General features: G+C 34.1%; 1 protein-coding gene across 2 annotated transcripts; it reads right to left on the bottom strand.

Annotated features, from left to right (window-relative positions):
• Positions 1-1501: 1501 nt before the first annotated feature.
• Positions 1502-16217, bottom strand: Letm1 (Leucine zipper and EF-hand containing transmembrane protein 1). 2 transcript variants are annotated; one of them, XM_088268162.1, is made up of 8 exons: positions 16044-16217; positions 14601-15847; positions 13107-13356; positions 12092-12239; positions 11263-11539; positions 5750-5968; positions 4607-4810; positions 1502-2766 (listed from the first exon to the last, which is right to left on the bottom strand). In XM_088268162.1, the coding sequence occupies exons 1-7, from the start codon at positions 16108-16110 to the stop codon at positions 4643-4645; spliced, it is 2376 nt and encodes a 791-aa protein (XP_088124288.1). In that variant the 5' UTR covers positions 16111-16217; the 3' UTR covers positions 1502-2766; positions 4607-4642. The 2 variants fall into 2 exon arrangements, with proteins under 2 accessions (XP_088124288.1, XP_088124289.1); XM_088268163.1 differs by having other exon boundaries at positions 4607-4789.
• Between the last annotated feature and the right edge of the window lie 2089 nt (positions 16218-18306).

The following is an 18306-nucleotide window of genomic DNA, read 5'->3' as shown; positions in this document are numbered from 1 at the left end:
AACCTTCAGGTTTTACCTGAAAAGATCTGTTGCACACTTAAAAGTTCAGTAAGTGGCTTGATATTCATTTTGAATACATTTCATTATATTTTTAAACATTAAAAATGATCTCCTGAACAATCAGGTTTTTTGATATTTGACATTGAAAGGAGTGAGCGATATATGTAATTATTTATCATTAAAATGTTTAAAAAAATCTCATAGGCATAGCCAGTGCAAGAGTAAGAGTATATTTAATGTGGAAAAAAGGAGAAAGAGTAAAAATCAAGAAATATTAAGGAAAAGACGTAAAACATCAAAATTAAAATGAATGTTAAAACATAAGTAAGATAATTAAATTAATAGTATGAAATCAGCAATTTAAATAACTTTGAATTTCTTCTAGAAATAAACTCATACACCAGACTACTACTACATTGGTGAAATTTCAATGACCTCCTCCTGTAAACTGCAAAGTGGTAAAATCTGTAGTGTAATTATTTAACGAATCGATTGTTTTGTCAATTTACCAATTCACAGTCTACAACAAGAAAGGTCATTCATCCAATGTACACCTATACCTCGCTTTACAGCCTAGACGTTACGTTACGTGCCACGAAACTTGGCACCAAAGCGTAAAGCCGTATAAGGAATCGATTATTCTAATACATATTCGGACAAATTCAATGGGATCGGTTCCAAATTTGTTAAATATGTAACATGGTTTATCATTCAAAACGCATTTCATCTTTTTATTTCATTTAAATCAAAAATACATACATAACAAGTACGTTACATTTGTACATAAAATAATAACAGACTCCAAAAACCAACAATAATCTTTAAACAAAAATAAAACGACTTCATGTTACAAAAAATATGTGTATGCATACACACATAATTTTTTTAAATGGCTTTAATCTGAAGATGATGAAGAAATGGTAACCTGCATATCACTGTTGTCATCATTTTTCGCTGGTAAGGATGAGCCTGGCTTAATAAAATTGTCCAGTGTTGTGTCTCTTGCCTTCTTGTCTATTTCGTTCTTCAGTGATTTATAACAGCTAATGGCTAAGTTAATTCCTTGAGAAACTTTAGCGCTACGTTCAAGATCGTTTTCAAGGAGGAAGTTTATTCCTTGTTCGAAACAGGAAAAAGCTTGCGCTTGCGCAAGATTGACAACATGTAGATATATCGACATCGAAAAAAAAAATTGTTGTTGCCGCTATAGCGAAACATTTTAGGCCGTAAATGGAAAACGTGCCTTTATTGAAGAAGATCGTTATAGCGTAATGCTGTATAAAGAGCGGCCGTATAACGAAGTATGGGTGTACAATCTAATGCATAAAAACATTTCTTTTGAGCTAAAATGAGCAAATAGAGTTGTATAACTTAGGATCAATTGTCATGTATCTGACCAAGTTTCGAAATATAATGTAGTAACTCCAGTATTTTATTTCTAATAATCCTTTCTGAATGTAAACTCAATAAGGTATGATAAAAGGTTAAAATGAAATACCAATTCCAAAAAGTTTCTGTATTTTTAAATTACAAAAACGGATATAGGAAGTTTTATACTCATAATTCTAAATAACAGGACCGTATTAACAAACAAAAAAATTAATGCATTTGATATTTTTTTAACACATTTAAAAATGCTTCGATGAATGAACAGAGATAACTGGCAGAAAAGCCCAAAACCATAGAAAAGGTGTAAGTATTCAACAGAAAATACAGACACTTAATGAATACGCAATTAATACTCATTTCAATTTGCTAAGTTTTGAACTATTATAAAAAATATAATGCTGTATTGTCCTATTTATAAACGAATCACAAGCACCTGTTCATTACATAATGTATAATACAAACAGAAAAATAAATTCTATAAACTCTATATACTAAGGTTTAATTAAATAGCATCACAATGTTTTAAAATTTGACTTATCATCGAATATTAGGTTGTGTATATGGATACAATCATCAGATTTTAAAGGTGAATATAATATTGGCAGATGTGAGGTAAACAATCGTAAATCCAAAATGCCAAATATCCACGAGACAAACAAGCATTTTTTTAGAATTTCCTACTTCCAGTTTAAAAAAAGTAAACGTAATACATGATTAAAAAATATAAATTTGCCCTCTGTAAACCTCGCATTGTATTATTGTCATCATGGCAGAGCCCACGTACAATTGAAGATTTTTTACCTCACACTTAAGATACATATGCAAATAGTGTTAAACACTCAAAAACTGTCTGGGTACTTAAAAGAAGTAAGGAATTTTTTGACAAGCGGTAATGATTTTGTTATTTTTATTTCTCACAAAACGTACGAGGGAATGTCCTAAACAGTACATAAAACATCCTTATTATGATTTGCGTGAGAACACGGAGGTATTTTAAGATGAATAGTAGTACGGGGAAACGTTTTTAAAACTAATTTTAATTCACATTATAAACTATACATACAATTGGAAAAATGTTTTGTACGATATACATAAGTGCATTTTCTGCATTGACATAGATGTCACAAAAAGAAAGATATCTGTAAGCTTCTAAAATGGATTACATTAGATGTACATATTTACATATTTATTTTATACGCCATGTTAGAAATCAATATTGCATTATGTCCTTGAACTTTATTGAGCGTTCTTCAGCTGCAAATATAGTGTCTATTATAAAAAATATATTAACCTTTTCCCATAGGATACTCGTGATTTTAATAAATTTATTCTGATTACATGGTTTTCATATTATATCCTTGCAGACTGTCTTGAGATCTGTAAAATAGCACACACACATAATAAAGTAAATATTTAATTCAAAATCTGAATTATTATTTAATGTTAAGGTGTATTCATTTGTAGAATGATTTGTTGAGAGTGTGTTTACATTTTATACAATACAAAATTTTTAAAGATGTATCTAAGGACTTTGATTAAAGAAACATTAAAAATAAAAACAAAAGTTATTCATTTAATCAGTGTTGACACTCATATTGATTTTTAAATGAAAGTATCTCTATTTTGTGTTTTGAAAAAAATATATATTATTCAAAGTTTTCATAGCAGTTATTTTAAAACAAAAGTAGAGACTATATTCAAAATTCAAGCCAAAACGATTGTCTTAAGATTTGAATTATATTATGTAATTTTAATCAATTCTAATCCACACTTAAATATATAATTGATTTTTAACTACGATGCAAAAAATAGCTAAAAACTGCCATGGAGTATATGTATTAATAATTTTTTTTTACTCAAGCCGCTTTATTTTAGTGTTACAGCATACACCAATGATTAAAATAAATATTAATTATATATCACTAAAGATCACTGACATTAAAAAGCAAGAGAAGTCATTGTATGATGTAAGCATTTGACAACTATCTCTAGATACTATAATAAATAAAAAATTATCCTGATTTCTTTAAATGAAACAGCCAATATTCACTGACTGGTAAGTTTGACTGCACATATTTAAAAATTAATAAATTTAATTAACCAAGCTAATCTTTCAGAAATATTTACAGGTCAAAATTAATATGAATTACATATGACATAATCATATAATGACATAATCATATAACAGTAAAAATACAGGTTTGTGCACTTTAAAACATTAAAAACCTGAGTAAAAACTTTTAAAATATAGGAATAAATAATTACTTTATTTGCTTATTGCAATTATTATTTTGAAATTGATTTTGAAATAATAATATTATTATTCGCCCATTTTTTCATACTCGAAATAATGTATTTTACTTGGTAAAATAATATATATCTCATAAAAATTATAAGCTTTACATTGACAAACATACAGTACGGTTAAGAGTTTATGTTTAGGTTTATTCGGAAGAATTATTAAAACTCCAAATCCAATAACATTAACCCTTAAAAGCATGATTTTTTAAATTTAAAAAAATTCTCTGACAACAATAATAAAGTGTCAAGAAAGTACTCACAGCGCCCTCTAGTTATAAAAGGCTGACTTAATTCTAACACCTAGGTGTGTGATGAATATGAAACAGTGTGAATTATAATAAATCCAGGCGACTAAAGGATGTTTCAACTGATGTGAAATTATTGCTGCGCAATTGCAACAATATGCATTTAAAGGTTAATACTATTTCATAAAAAATGTTAAGTCTAAAATAAAGAGTGCAATAAGTACTAAGAGCATTATTAACCTTTTCCACTCTGACAATTTTTTCTTATAACTGATCAGCTACTCTGATCAAAAAAATGCGACGTTTTTCTACCATTAAAATAAATATTTTGGTTCCCTAATTTTGGGACATCTGTCTGCCAATTTGTATGACCATGTTAATTAAGATTAACTGTATTTATCTGAAATATTTTTTTGGTAGAATATACTTGGGTGATAGAGAAATCGGTGATTAAAGTTATACCTGCGCAGGGCCAGATATTGTGGCCCACGGAACTGCCTACTAGAATCATACGGGCCAGAATGTCTGGCCTACAGAGTGGTAAGAGTTAAAAAAGCTCAATAGAAATCTTGAAATTAAAAAAAAAAAAAACAATATGCACAGTCAAAATAGATTGCTATGAATAAATTTTTAAAATATAAAATTTGCTTGAGATAGCTTCTACCCATTACCTTTATGACACAGAAATATAAGCGTGTATTAACAAGTTAAAGTCCTTTAGCCGGTCCCTTGGAGGATTCCTGTTTGGGGTCCTCAATAGCGGGTTTGGCCACTTCTGGTGGTTCAACTTGCGGTAAAATCTTCTCCTTTTGCTTCTCAATGGCTTCCTGGAGAGCCTTTTGCTTTTCCGCCTCCTTCAAAAGATTTTCATTGGCCTAAAAATTTGTTCAATAATTTATCTAATATTTGTGCTTGCACAACTGAATTTATCTTTTGTACAAGGCATTGAAAGGATTTTTTTTTAAATATATAAATTTAAATCACAGATATGGTTTTTTTAGGTTATAATGCCTGTAGTGTATTAACCCTTATTGGTCCAAGGTCGAATCTCATTTGACATTTGTTATTTGACATTTTTTCATCATTAGTATTATTTATTTAAATTCCAAGCTTACATTTTTGTCACTCGTATCTATTACAACAAGGAGCAGAGGACAAAAGTTTTTTTCTAATTGGAATGTAACTGTCTACCTAGATTTTTTTTTTTTAATTTTGGGGGACCGGGAAGGATTAAAAGTCTAGCTTATTGAACTTTCAGCCCTCTTTTCATCGGCTGAATCCGGGGAGAAGTATTACAGAAGTTTAATGAACAAAAATATCATATGTCTATTTTAATTAATTCAAAAAAACTTATAAATTTCTTAAAACTTATAATAAATTATTTATGATGTCAACCTACTTGGAAGCAAATTTTCACAAAAAATGGCCCGAGATTCCTATCCAAGCCCTGCCAACCATTTAATATTTAAATAGTAGATGGTTTTTAGTATTTACTATTCTTAAAAAGCAGTTTGGAGTTGCCCAAGACAAGGACAGTTACTCTCAAGTGATGGTCGACGTCAGGGAAACCTGACATGATACACACAGAAGAAGAAAAGCTTTCTGCTTCAAAACCGATCAACAATACGAGTTATATTGATTAAATATATGGTGATTTAAAAAAAAAACTTTTTTAATTTATAAAATGGAAAAATCAAAAAAGTTGGTGCTTCAAATATTGATTTTTTTTTACTTGAGTTAAAAATTAGCCAATTTAAAAATAAACCTACAAAGATATATTGGTGTTTACTTTATAAAATTATTAACGGACTAACCATGTTTTGTAGACCAGTTGACGCCTCTTCCGAGGTTTCTTTGCTTTTTTTCTGTGTTTTCTGTTCCTTTTCAATCTTCTCTTGGTCCATTTCTTTCTGCAAGGCTTTTTGAATTTTGTTTTCAACATCGATTACTTCCTCTTTGTCCAGTAACTCTATCAGTTCACCAACTTGATCCTGTGAAAGGTGTACATTTTCTTTCCCGATCGCCTCAATAACCTGGAAAACCAAGAAATAGATTCATCAAAACCATAAAAATGAGCAAATAAATTTGTAATGTAATGTAAATTTGTAATAAAATTGTATTTGGATGTAAGTATCGACATATTGTGTATATAAAAGATATATTTTACTTAAGAGTAATTGACAGTTTTATACTGTGAAAATTATTTTTGAAAATTTTGAAGGTAGGAAAAAATTAAGGATAAAACAGAAGCAATTTTAGAATTTGTATGGATTCAATTCAATTCAATTCAATTCAATTTATTCAATAATTAATATATACATTACAAACAAACATTTAAGGCGTATATATTAAAAAAACAAATTAAAAATTACACAAGAAGACTCTTGTTAAATGTGTAGAAGAATCTCGCTTCGGAAAACTCCTTCGGACACATGGAACAGATCAATATCCAATGTGATATTGTTCAACATAGCGGTAGCTCTTCCTACAGGCATAACCATCGGCAGGTTGGTCCTGTGTATAGGAATCTGAAACAATCTATGCCGACGCTGTCTTAGGTAACTATCGGGAACATACAGACCAATGCTCTGGATAATTTCAGGATTATCGATCATACCGCGCAACAATCGATAAAAATGCGTAATCAAATACGCATTCCTTCTAGTCTCTAAACTATTGTAGCCAAGCATACCCTGGAGAAACTGGGTCGGGTAGAGCCAAGGATAATAGCCGTACTCTCTCATGTAGAGATACCTCAAAAACTTCTTTTGGACTTTCTCTACCATAAGAGAGTACTTAAGCTCGTGTGGCCCCCAGATCATCGAGCCACTCTCGAGTCTACTTCGCACCAAGGAGTTATAAAGAGTTCTCAGCACGCGGGTATTTTCGAAAACCCTGGCAGTACGCAGAACAAATCCTAGCATTTTCAATGCATTACTACTGACTGCCTCTATATGATCGTGAAATGTCAGGGTGCTCACAAATCTAACGCCCAGATCCCTAACATTCGATGCTCGCATCAGATTTTGGTCGTTCATTTTGTAGCGATAAAATAATGTTTTTTGGGCCCTAGTGAAAGACGTGATCGAACACTTGGAAACATTAAACATTAATTTGTTTCGTCTTCCCCATTCACATATATTTGATATATCTGCTTGGAGAAGACGAAAATCGTCAAAAGTTGTCACCTTTAAGAAAAGCTTTAGGTCATCCGCAAATAACAAAAACCGTGAGTTTAAAATTACATTCTTGATATTATTAATGAAAATAGAAAACAATAATGGACCCAGGTTAGAACCTTGCGGGACACCCGAGAAAGTATTGAAGGACTCTGACGCAAATAGACCGTAGGAGACGTATTGGTTTCTGTTTTGAAGGTAGCTCGCCATTAATTTTAGCATACCATCCGAGAAACCGATCTCATACAGCCTCTTCAATAAGACATCATGGTTGACTGTATCAAAGGCCTTGGCGAAGTCATTATATGAACAGTCGACCTGATGTCCCGCGTCTAGAGCTTCTGTGACGTAATTCGTAAAAACCATCAGATTTGTTTCAACCGATCGGCCTTTCCTGAATCCATGTTGTTCATCAATTATAAACGGCTCTACTCGGGAAGCGACGATTTTACTTATTATGATTTCAAATACCTTAGCTGGTGCAGAAAGAACAGCTACAGGTCTATAATTTTCTACGGATGACTTAGAGCCACTCTTATGTATAGGAGTAACCTTTGACATCTTCCATGTTTCCGGGAAGACCCCTGTATTCACTGAAAGATTATACAAAAAACAAAGTGGTCTTTTAATCAAATCCACGCAGCCTTTTAGGAAGAAAGTTGGAATGAAATCTGGACCAAGAGAATTAGTGTTACTTAATTTTTTTATAGTGTCGGCCACATCTTTCTCATTGATATTACAAACATCAATAAACTGCGCACCGGTCGGCGAACATTTCTTGGCAATGCTAATATCAAGAAGCGGAGGTTCATTACTATATACAGTCTTAAAATGACCTGCAAACGCCTCGGCAATGTCTGCACCCCGTACTATTTTTTCACCCCACGTCATGGAGTTAATATTCCCACCATCCGCCTTTTGAGACTTTATGTAGTCCCAAAAAGTATTTGGATCCTGAAGAATACCATTTTCCATGCTGGTAATGAACTCCCGGTATGCTAATCGAATGCTACGTCTCACGACAGATCTGTAACGTCCAAACATCTCATAATCACTGTGGCAGCCAGAAGCTTTCCATTTCTTATGATAGAAATGCTTAGTCTGTATGTCTCTAATAATATCCCTAGAAAACCACTTCGGATATCGCCTTCCACCAGCAGCCTGAGATCTTCTAGGGAAGCAGGAATCAAATACACATTCAACAGTATAATAAAAATATTGTACCGCCTCGTTTACATCCGATTTGTTATACAGATCTCCCCAATCGATACCGTCCATGAGGTAATATAGCTGGCCGAAGTCGCCTTTGTGGAAGTTCCAGCCCCTCCGACGAACCGTACCCTCCCCGGGAACTCTGGATCGATTGGGGCGATCTGCAATCGGATTGTAACAAAATTCAAGTGCGGGGTGGTAATTATCTTCTCTCGTAAGAGGTGATAATGATCGAAGTACATCAATCGCCCTTCTACTAAACACTAAATCCAAAGTTCTACTTTTAAAGTTCAAAATATTATTATACTGTGTGAGACCCAACATCGAGCACAGAAAAGTGAGGTCATCTTCTACACTTGTAATATTTCTTGCCGACTGTAGGTTAAAATCACCCAATATAATAATATTTCTACCTTGAAGTAGCTCTAAACTGGACAGTACCTTGTCGAAGAACAATCGATATACTTCAGTCTCACTCGCCGGAGGAAAATATAATACGCAGATGAACGTAATATCGAGATCGCATGTAAGTTTTACCCAAAGATCTTCATTGGACGTTTCCAAAATAGAAAAACGCTCGACTTGCAAGTTTTCTCTATTTCTCACAGCCAATAAACACCCTCCACCCTGCCTGTGGCCACCGCGGTCTCGTCTTACTATTGTAAAGTTACTATCAAAAAGTTCGGAATCAAAAACGCCAGCGTTTAACCAGGTCTCGGTTAGTGCTATGACATCAAGGTCACTGGCCGAAACACTGTTGTAGAATTCTACGCATTTTGTCTTCAATCCTCGAACATTCATATAGTAAAAATTCAATTTAACATCTTTCGCATTATCGCGAACTAGTCACTTTACTGAGGGAAGGCGCGGCGCATCTCGCGGTTTTGTCTCCCACTCTTTAATAAAAGATTTACGCGGCCAATTGTCGCTATGCAAAATTTTTGAAATATTTTTTTTATCTAACCCGACTTTAAATGACGAGTAGTCACCCCGCGATTTAATTTTGGTTACATTAAATGAGGCGGTACTCACCAGTGACGTTAAATAAGCAGACATGTCGTCGGCCGTCGTGTCCTTGTGAAACGGATAGAAGTGATAAAATTTCATTTTTTCATCTTCTCTCCGCTTCCCCAAGGTACCTCGAACGACGACACGCCTCTTATTTTCCACTATCTTCCATGTTTCATCAGGAGGAAGGACTTGAGTTGCTGGAAGGATCGCCTCCGACGTCAGGGTATCTTCGGCGCTGTCCGACTGTTGGACGCTGACATCTGGCATCGTGACTTTCTTAGCATTCGCCGCCTTTGACATGCCGCGAGTTGTCATTTTGGTATTTGTTGACATCGCGGGCATAGCGTCCCCAGCGCGCATGCGCGGAGCCGCACGTGGCTGCCGAACCTTAGCGGAGATTTCCGAGCGGCTCGGCTCGGACGCCACTGGGCCGCCAACGACGGCGGGGCAGGGCGGAGAGGGGCTTGCGGGGAGCTTAGGTACGAGCGTACGAGCCGAACTGGCGGAGATATCCGAGTAGGTCCGTACCCGTACGGACGTAGACGGCACTGGTTCGTCGGCGGAGGGGCAGGGATGTGGACTTGACTGAATTAGTGCCGTAATTTTGTTGAGTATCTTCATTATTCAGATTTTAAGATATTTCAACAGAGTTATCTCAAACTTTTTTGATAAATTACACTGTGTAACAACACTTAAATACACTATGTAACATTTACCATTCTGCCCGTGATTTAACATCCATATATGTATATACTTTATACGCCGCACAACATTCACTATTTTCTGCTAAACATCTATATTACATTTGATTTTCTGAAACTTCACGTATTCCATGTGACAAGTAGCAAATCACATACGAGTTCAAAAATACTACAGTGAAACCCCTATTTTAAGTTGAAGGGACTGAAAAAAAAAACTTAAATGGAGGGAAAATGTCAAGTGCGGGGTTTTGAAAAAAAGACATTTCAAATTTCATTTTTTGGTAAAAATTGTAATGACTTAACGAATAAAATAAACAAGAAATGTAAAAAAACTGCACAAAAATGATGATTGCGAATAATGTCAACAAAAAAAAAGCATTACAGATCAAGTAAAAAATTTAATGACACGATATTTTCGACGTAAACTGGGGGAAAAAAACGTAAATGCGGGTAATAAATGTGCAAAAATATATCAGGACTGAAAAATTACACGCCATTGGCGTGAAAATGTTAAAGCTGGGGACATAAAATCTGGGATTCAATGTATTTTGTTTTTTGTTTCTCTGGCAGATAGGACAACCAAACAGGACATCAAAGAAAAATTGAAGATATTAACCTTTTAAACGCGTTAACTTTGTTCCTAAGAGACGCTCGTGCGCGGCTGTATTTTGCCGTTTTTTAAATGATTACTTTTATCATGTATTTAGTTATGAAACGATTTATTTTCCTAAACAAAAACGTTCAATGGGATTCATTGTGCCTTTTTGGTACTCTATAATACACGTGTGTCACATTATTCTTGAAATATATCGTAATATAAACAAATTAGATCGTAACATAAATAAATCAAAGCACGCATCGTGTGTCACTCTTACCCACTGGCGATGCGTAGCGTCGAGAGTGAGACAGATATAGGGCATGATTATGGCGCGGACAAATTACCGACCGCAAGAAAAATCAGGGATCTGTTGTTTTATTTATCCTTGTGATGTTACAAATTATTAGTCAGATATTTCAACAGATGTCATAAGGCCGAGGATTGACGTATTATTTTATCCAAAGTTCCACACCATGAAAAAATTCCTCCAAGTTGAACTGTGGTTCGAAACTTGGAGCAAAGTGAAATCACAAACGCTTATGTCAGCCGCGTATGGGGCATGTCTTGTTAAAACACATACGCTTATGCGAGCCGCGTGGATCCGGTTAATAAATAGAATTTCTTACCTTGAGAACATCATCAACCTTGAGCTGACCATCAAAATCATCATCTAGTCTGCCTAGAATGTGTTGAATTTGGGCCATTTTCGATTCGTCAGGTACGTCTTGTATTTTCTTAATTGCCGTCATCAAATCCTCTATATGCACTAACTCTTCTTCACTCGCCTTGAGTTTCTCTGGTTCTGTCTCTTTAATATCGTCTTTATGTTTAACCTTTTCTTTCTCTAAGTTTGTGAGAACAGAATCCAGTTTCGAAATCATCGAATTAACTTTATTATACAATCTGAAAGAAAACAAAACATTTAGCAACAATAAAAAACAAAAATCAGACAGTGGGTGTGCAAATGGAAGATCTTTTTATTTATTTAAACTTCATGTACACATAATAAATTAGTACGTTGGCGGGCTTATTGCTATAAAGCAATATCTTCCAAACAACCAAAAAATGACTAGAGATATTGGTCAAAACGTTTGATACCATATATAGCTGTTTGCAATCAGAGGGTAGATAGTACTTGAACATTTTAAAAAACATTAATTAAAAGGTGATGATAATAAGGAGGCAAAGGAAACAGGGAGTTTAGGGAAGGAGGTAGGAGGTTTGATGGACAGTTAGGATTCTAATGATAGAAAGTGATGAGGTGAAAAAAAAGTTATTAGAGGAAAGCCTCTCTCTCTTAAAAGTTATTAGAGAAGGTGCATTTTTTACAAGGAGAGGTAAATAATAATTTTTCTTCTAATACATAATATTTTTTTAAATTCAATTATACTTTTCTGAGATATTTACACATATTTATTGAGAATCACATGTTTAATGGAATACTTAATGACGTACCTCCTAGCACCCTTTGTTTCCTTAAGTTTTAATTGATCAATTTTACTCATTTCCTTCAATTCCTGCACATCTTCTTGATAATCTGCCATTTCCTCCTTCAAATCAGCAAGTTCCTCTTTCTCCAGAAGTAGTTTTTTCTTATTTTTACCTAAAAATAAAAATATATAGTAATATAATTTATTTTCATCAGCATTGAGAAATACAACAAAAAATGATATAGTCTTCACATGTGCATCATATATGCGTGCAATTGTAGTGCTATAAAAGTACGATATAATTGTAGTATAATTAAAATAATTTAATTTATATTTGAAGCACTAATTTTGTGATTTTCCATTTTATAATTGAAATGTAACTTTGTTTTAAAATCAATATAAATACTTTATTATAACTTAATTATAATGTCTACCGGTTTCGAAGCTAACCGCTTCTTTATCAAGACTGATTAATACTAAAAATTGTAGTGTTCGCACAATGTATTAGGATGTTGAATGTAGCGGGTAGCACTCAATCATACGCTATATTTATACGTTTAAGGTTCGTCAGAGCTTCTCATGAATCAAAGACATTATTTAACAACTTTACAGAGATAAATATGGTTTTATTAATATATCACATCTGATTTTATCTAGCATCGACATTATTTTCTGTTGCCAGAAATTAATTTTTGATTATGATTCACACGGTTCGGTTGATTGATGCTTAAGAATGGGAAAGGTATATTTATCTCCTGCGCCGACCTCATTTCAAAGTCAGAAAAGAAGGAATTACATATTTAATGTTTTTATATTAATATTATGTACCAATTCCTTTGTCTTAACTAAGGTGCATGCGGTATAAAATGATCAAATCCCATTACCAGCAGTCCACAGGCATAAAAAACACCCGTCAGAAATATGTTGATGAACTGTCGGGATCTAGTACAGGATGATCATGACCCTCAGTCATGAGGATGACAGTGAAAAAAAGATACATATACATATATTACGAAACCAATAAGATTATTATACAATACCAAGTTTGTCCAAAGCATCTTCAATGATTTCAATGTCTTTAGTTGAAATTCCTTCATCTTTCTTAGGCTTTTCAGTTTGGGCAGAGATGATTGGAGCTTTATCAACAAGCTGTGGAGTTTCTTCGGCACTAATAACCGGCGCCTTGTCCTGGGCAGCGGCTTCTTCCTTGAGTCGAGCCGTCTCTTCCCTCTGTTCCTGTCTCTCTTCTTGAATCTTACGCTCTTCCTCTTTGATGGCTTCGATTTTAGCCTGAAATTTCATTAAGTATTTTGTCAACACCACTATAAAATAAACAAGAAGCAATTAATTTGATCTTTACACCACTATAAAATAAACAAGAACAAAAAATTTTATTGTTTGCTAGTGTTTTTGCCTAGAATTTTAACTCATAAATTACATGAAATTATAGTAATTTTAAACATAAAGAGTAAATCCACTCACAAGTAGGCATAGGCTATGAAACTTATAAAGTTGAAGCCTGAGTAGGGACATGATAAACGATGTTGCATAAGCCGTAGCTAGATTTCAGAGTCACTTGGACGTAAGGTAATTAAAAAAAAAAAAAAAAATTTGATCTTTATCAATCTCAAGTTCTGCGAGATATGTTGTAAAACAATTATAATAAATAGTCCAATTTTGTTAAGATTTTTCTTTTAAACCTTATCCGCACCCAATGATGCATAGGGCACTGAATCGTATTGACGCAGAGTTATTTAGATTGTTAACTCATGAAGGAAAGGTGATCAGCCCTCCACTTCAGGTACCAGTCCAGGGTAATATTGAATAAATATTAGAGTGAAAAAATCACTTATATTTATTTGACCCCCCCCCTAGGAATCGAACCCGGGACCTTCAATATGGTAGCCGAGCGTGATGACCATTACACCACAGAGGCGTTAAGATACGTGTCGTATAATAATCCATTATATGACATGTATCTTACAAAAAAAAAATATTACATGTACTCAGTAGTCTGCAACCTTTTAACCTGCATTGCACACCGCAAATTTATTTGTATACCACTAAGTCGTCAGGATATTTTGGTATCAAATAAAAAATTATTATTTTAATTATTAAAATAAGCCTTAATTAATCTACTAGATAAGATAAGAATAATTCAGAGTATACTGTGCATAAAGTTTTAATTTTAATGGAAATTTGAAGATCTTAAATAGTTATTGTTGAATTTTTAACACTAACAAAAAATATCTAAATTTTCAATTTAATAGCTTGATACTTTTGAATGAGTCACGCTCGCGCGCTAAACGTGTTCCAATTTTGTATTTTTCAATTACTTTTTCGACGATAAATGAGTACAAAATATTATATACGTAATTGTAAAATAAATGTGCTTAAATTGTTATATTTCATTTGAAAATTGAATATACTTTGAATAAGACATTTTAAAATACCTGTTTTTTTATAAAAACTTTTTATAAAAAAACCCTAGCATTAAGTGGTTGATGATAATGCGTAATTAAAATGAAATATACCTTATTATCAATGGTGCCTTCCTTCTCCGAGATAGCGGCTTTCTGAGAGACGACAATATTTTCTGGGAGAATAGAAATACTGGCTTTCAGCTTGTCTGATGTCGGGACATGTTCAGGTATCATGAGGGCGCGAGACAAGAGCAAGAGGGAAGGCGGCACTTTCTCATTCAGAGACAGGTCTAACCACGACTCGAGTTGGGAACGCAGTCTGTCTTCCGGCATCCCGTACGCTCGCATTCCCCGAGCCCTGCAGGCCTGCTGCAACTCGGACAGGGACAAGCTGGCCACTCCTTCCTTGGCAATCATCTTGTCATCCGCTGCCAGACTTCTGAGCTTCATCCGCAAGTTGAACCGGAGAATATTGCTGGTCCCTATTGTGTTCACTTCCAATACTCTGCACAAAGCGACCAACTGCGGCCTGTGCAACGAGTTCAAGGTTATCTCATCCTCAAACAACTTGCCGAACCGCATTATCTCCTCGTTTGTAGGTTGTTCTCCTGTAGATCGTATTTTCGTGAAGAACTCCGTAAACTCTTTAGCCAGCTCTGATTGATGGTCTTTAGATTGCGGAGCCATCTGGTCCAAAGTTTGCTGCAAAAATTTGGCCATTTCCAATTTCACTTTTAAGGCTTGTCTCATTTTATCCTCTTTTTCGGTATTGGTCTCAAACGTGGACGGTAGCATGCCCGGGAAAAACTTGATAAAGACAGGAAGAAGGAATTCCATGAAAGGTACGATTATAAATACTGAGAACGGTATTAACCTAAACACGTCACCCGTAGTTCGAACCAACAGTGTGTGCTCTCTTCTAGTGAGTGTTTTTCCATTTAAAATTCTACCTAATAACTTTCTAGACACATTGATATCGATGAACAGCAATCTAAAACCGTGATAGTAGTGCAGTAGCTCATCTACTATCTTCTGCTTTAAAGTTTTCTTTACGGGGACTTTCTTTAAGGATGTTTCTGCTTCGATTGCATCGGTCTCTTTTTTCTTTTTAAGAGTTTGTACTGTTTCTTCAACTTTAGACGAAGGTTTTAATGGCTCACTCTCGAAGTAAACATTACTAACTGAGAAATGCCTGATCAAAAGGACGTTAGAGCTTAGTGGAGTAAGGAACTTCAAATTATTGTCAATATTAAAATGATCTACACTTGCATATCTTGTGTAAGGAGATATTTTGGATTTCGATACTATACATGGTGTTGCATGTCTCTGGAGTTTCCATTGATTACAGTAGCATGAATCTGTAAGTTGTCAAAAAATATATATTAACGGAAGAAAAGGACCTTCCAATCGTCTTAATAAAATGAATTGAATATGAAATTTGTTTTACTGATAGATGTTTATTAATTTTCGATTATATAAACAATAGGAATTCAATGATGAAAGCATGTTGAAATGTCAAAATACTGAAAAATACAGACACCGAAAATTACTCACAATTAGTCCGGAGTAAGCAGTTAGAACGCTGGCCGATCATTTTTTGGGTTTTAAATAAACGGTACATTTTGTAAACAATTGTCGGCAAATCATAAATGACACAATATCACGCACTAGAAAATTGTAACCTCAAGAAGCAATTCTTATTTGTTCTATCAAATTTGTCTATGTGTTGATGATATATTTTATCATCATCGTTCATGTGTGTGCGCGCGCGCGAGTTATTATTGAGTCGTGTTCCGTTATTCAGGCTGATCGTCATACAATCACTCGACCAGACTAACTTTGTGTGTAGGTGCGTACCTACGTATCTCGCTAGATATTTGTGCAAAAACAATATTTTAGATTTGTTGCAATCTGAATTTTCAGAATCATCTTGGTAATAAGGAAATCTAATAGTGAAAAACAATATTATTAATCGTTGGTGACAATATTATGGCAAAATTTGTTTATTTGATTTAATCTACATCGCCCGTACGATTTTTACAAGAAAGGTAAAAAGAGAAATACAAATATGAAGAAGTTGAAGAAAAAAAAAGTGTGTGTGTGTAAATAAAATTAGTTACATCAAAATACACATACATACAGTAAAAAAAAGTATGCTAAAAAAACAGTATATGTAGTTCCTTAGTATTACAATAAATTCACAGCAGTATGAGGATTAAAAACTGAAATCGACAAGTTTACACACAGAAGCGTACCAGTATATCATTTTTGAGCATACAATCACCTAATATACATTTATTTTCACATGCCCTCAGCACTTATTTTCTGTTTAAAACAACTAAATTTATTCTGGCAAACTCATGATGTCTATAATTTTTCTTATTACTCGTGGAAGTTATAAATGATAAAGCCCACCAAGATATTAACTCATTTTAGTGAAAAACACGAAAAGAACATATGTTTATGGCAAAGCATAATAAAAATTTTAATTAAATCAAACCATATCCGCCCCCCTAAGTGGAGCATGTGGAGTCCACAAACTGTCTACAGGTTTTTCTGTCCGCTGCCAGCTCCTTTGCATCCTCCCAAGTCAGATCCGTGTCCTGAAGTTCTGACGAGAACTGCCGACGAATTGTCAGCAGTGATCATCCTAGGTGGTGCGAACCTGATGCCTTGTAAAAGAGGTAAGCTTGATGGCGGCTCTCGGGAGGCATGCGGAGTACATGGTTAAGCCAACTGAATCGCCTTTATGACAACAAGTAAAAATGTTAGTTGCAATTTATCTTTATAGAAGTTTTATGTCACTTACAAAATGCCAAATAGCTAAACATACAGTCTATTTATAGATGTTAATTTTACTTCCTGGAACTCCTAATAATAATAATAATTAAGCAGTTCTATGGAATGATAATTAGACACCAAGTGAAATGTAGGACATTTTTTGTAGTTGTCAAATAGTTGTTACATTTCATTTACATAAATAGACTCAGAAGTTGAGCATAAGCCAAAATATTATTATTATGATTTTAGGAGTAGGTAAGAACGCCATGAATAATATGAAATTAACTAACTAAACTAACCATCACAAAGCTTCTCCACAGGGGGAAGGTAGAGAAAATAGAACGCCACACCATTCTGTATTTGCAAACATTTTTCACCTCTTCATGCATCTCCTCAGACCCGCCGATTACTTTGACTCCTAACCTGACCACTTTCAAGTATTGAGCATACTTGATCGTGCATGAATAATATGAAATATAAAATACATTTTTATAAAAAACAAAATTGGATACCCGCCCACCTTTACTATTAATTGATAAAAACATTTTTATTAACCCTTTGACTGATGAGTTTTAATGAAAATTTATTTCAAATACCGACATTAGACGATAGAGTCCATTACAGTCCATACACACAAAGCTCATAAAACAATATGGAAAAATTAGTTTCAGCTATTTCTTCGCCACAGTGCCCGTACCAGGTACAGGCATATCCACAAAGGCCCATTTTCTTTTTGCCTGTATGCAGTAAGGGCAAAGAGTTAATTTGTAAAAGTTTTTTCTTGTAATTTTCAAACATTGCATGTACTTACATTAGTAAGCATCTTCTTTATCTGGTACCTCTACAATAACAGAAGTTTGGTTGCCATACTGGAATATTTTGAACGATCTCTCGAAAGTGCAGAGGTATAAATGAGCAGTACAATTCAGAGGTGTCGTCAGCACATTTGAGCCTTGCGTTTACTTGCTAAGTAAGGCTAATAATAAAAGCAACTCAAATCTTGAAAAAACTAATCTAATCCCAGCCCACTTTATTA

The sequence above is a fragment of the Brachycentrus maculatus genome, unplaced genomic scaffold (assembly GCF_059751285.1).
Source record: "Brachycentrus maculatus isolate JH-2025_06_01 unplaced genomic scaffold, ASM5975128v1 h1tg000315l, whole genome shotgun sequence".
NCBI classification, from domain to species: Eukaryota; Metazoa; Arthropoda; class Insecta; order Trichoptera; family Brachycentridae; genus Brachycentrus; species Brachycentrus maculatus.
Note: the sequence above shows the minus strand (reverse complement) of the source record. Positions and strands in the feature narration are given on the sequence as shown.